Consider the following 2,651-nt stretch of genomic DNA (forward strand, 5'->3'; position numbering starts at 1 on the left):
TTTATCTTATGAATGCTTACTGAATCCATCATGGTGACCGCAATAATAATTATTGCATAGGCATGAGTGACTGAGGGGTAAATATACTAACGTTGGTCATATAGAGTTGATCCCTGTACGAACAGGATCGGCCGTATATGGCCCAACAATACAACTGGGATCATAGCCAAAGCCTAAAAAATGCCACCAAAAATAGTCATAACCTCTGTACTCACTTAAACAATGCCTGAGAATAAATTATCTCTGCGGCATCCATCCCAAGAACATCGAGGCACATACAACTCAGATGTATGCACAGTGGCAAAAATCGCTCAACTGCATCGACATTATGCAGATCTCAGATTCAAGCACATTGAATTGAGATTCAGCCTTAATGATAAAAAAATATTCAAAAAGTTGAAGCAGATAGAACCAACCAATGGTATAGATTTTGGAGGATAGTGGATCACTATGTTTCCTAGTCATTAACAAATAATTGCTAAGATTTAGTTAGGTTTCATAGTGTCAGTGAAATATTTAGCATCATTGTCCATCATTGTCCATCATTGTCCAGTACTTTGTTTGCCCACCAGTATTCTCAGCAGAGCCCTTTTCATATCTTTATTTCGTAGACTGAAGATTAAAGGATTTGTCATGGGAGTGATCACCGAGTACAGTACACTAAACATCGGTTCTAGGACATCGGAGTATTCTGATGGTGGCATCAGGTACACAGACACAGATGTTATATAGAACATAATGACAACGGTGAGGTGGGATGAGCAGGTGGAGAAGGCCTTCTTCCTGCCATCCTTAGATTTTATCTGCAAGATGACCCTGATAATTTTTGTATACGATGTCAATGTGAACATGAAAGGAAAGATTCCATATAACAATATTTCCATATAGATTACAATAGAAAATACTCTACCACCAGCGCAGGCGATGTTAGTCAGAGCTTTAGTATCACAGAAGAACTGGTGTATGGTGTGTGACCGGCAGAAGGACATGTGTGACACTGGGATTGTAAATACAAAGGCATTTAAGCTTCCCGATATCCAGGTACCAGATGCCAATACAAGACAGTGTTTGCTGTTTAAAATAATATGATAGTGTAAAGGGTCACATATAGCTACATACCGGTCATAGGCCATAATGAATATCAGATAAGACTCTGAGCAACAGGCCAAACTATAAAAGTACATCTGGGAGAAGCATTGTACGAAGGACACTATATTATTCCCAGATAGTAACATGTACAGCAGGTTAGGGACAGTAGTGGTTGTATAACAGATATCTACTAAGGCCAGGTTACAGAGGAATAGGTACATGGGGGTGTGTAACTGGGAATCAATATGTATCACTGTGATTATAACAGTATTGGTGATCACTCCAAATATATATAGGAAGAGAAATAAACATACAGTTGGAAATCTATAATTTGATTGTGTATAAAATGGTAACAAGATGAATCCATTCATGTACGTCTGGTTCTCCATGTCACATCCAGGTTACTCTGTAAAGAAACATAAACAGTCCTAAGTATTATAACCTATTGTATGTCATGTTCTCCTTAGGACAATCACACAGCTTTAGGTCTGTTTCCTGTACAGCATCTCATAGTACAGTATAATGGTCAATGTTAGTTGTGATGAAGACAGGGCCGGCGCTACCACTTGGCCACTTGTCAGCTGAGCTCCCCAGGCATGCTGCGGCCCCTACCCATTCACTCTGCAAGTAAAACAAGCAGCACTGCGTTGTATTATACCACTGCCAGCTCCTCCCTCTGCAATCTCTCCATCCCCCATAGTGCCCACACCAAGCCTTTACAGCTCCCTGGTATTGAGCCTTTCACACAATCTCACCTGGCATTTTAACCCAAACTTTTGTATCACCCTGTATATCAAGGTCACTACAACATTATATGCCAGACTCTGTGATGATTTTTTGTATTATTTTATTTTCTTATCTTTTTGAGGCCTGTAGGGGCAATATCTATCTAGATAGTGTTTTTTTTCCCTATATTTTTTCTTGTAGAGGCCAATATGTGGTTTATTTTCCCCTGTGGGGGCCTATGTTTTTGCTTTTCTTATCTGGACAAATTTGTTTTTATTTTTGTCCTGGGTGGTTACAGGGGTTTGGCTAATCTGGTGCTGATGTAGCATAGTATTTGTATTCTATTGGGATGAAACAGGCATGTTGCTGGAAGCTGTACTAAACAAAGATGGTGAGTTGCTCACATTGGACAATAGATGATCTGCTCTTAGCATGTGGCTAATGCAAATTTCAATGGTGCGACCAATGGTGAAGTCTGTGGGCTGAACTTGCCTCTCTCAGCAAAAACTGAAGGGATGACATGATGTGCGGGGAATGGAAATCTGTTACTTTTGAATATACCTGATTAACTCCTAACGGCCAGAATACAAATAATGAAGTGGTGATACGTCATTGGAACACAGATCTCTTAAGAATGATGACGTGGTTCAGCTTGGCCATTTGAAACATAAGCAAAGCACGCATCGGCTTCAGCTGTGTGCCTATACCGATAGTGTGTGTATATCCTACAGTATATATAAATTATGTCACAGAACTAGAGAACAATACAGATAGAAAAATGTGTTATGGCCCATACGTACTATAAGATTACATGGCTCAACAAATATATTTTTTTT

At 39.6% G+C, this 2,651-nt stretch overlaps 1 protein-coding gene across 1 annotated transcript; it reads right to left on the minus strand.

Moving 5' to 3' along the window:
- Window positions 1-542: 542 nt before the first annotated feature.
- On the minus strand, window positions 543-1,478 carry LOC146021111 (olfactory receptor 1468-like). Its single transcript, XM_083154914.1, has one exon. The coding sequence runs from the start codon at window positions 1,476-1,478 to the stop codon at window positions 543-545; it is 936 nt and encodes a 311-aa protein (XP_083011040.1).
- Between the last annotated feature and the right edge of the window lie 1,173 nt (window positions 1,479-2,651).

Source organism: Crinia signifera, chromosome 7 (assembly GCF_055691185.1).
Source record: "Crinia signifera chromosome 7, ASM5569118v1, whole genome shotgun sequence".
Taxonomy (NCBI): Eukaryota; Metazoa; Chordata; class Amphibia; order Anura; family Myobatrachidae; genus Crinia; species Crinia signifera.

Bases quoted from the DNA above. Each gene is read 5' to 3' on its own strand.
- LOC146021111 (XM_083154914.1), bottom strand. From the start codon at position 1,478: ATGGAGAACCAGACGTACATGAATGGATTCATCTTGTTACCATTTTAT.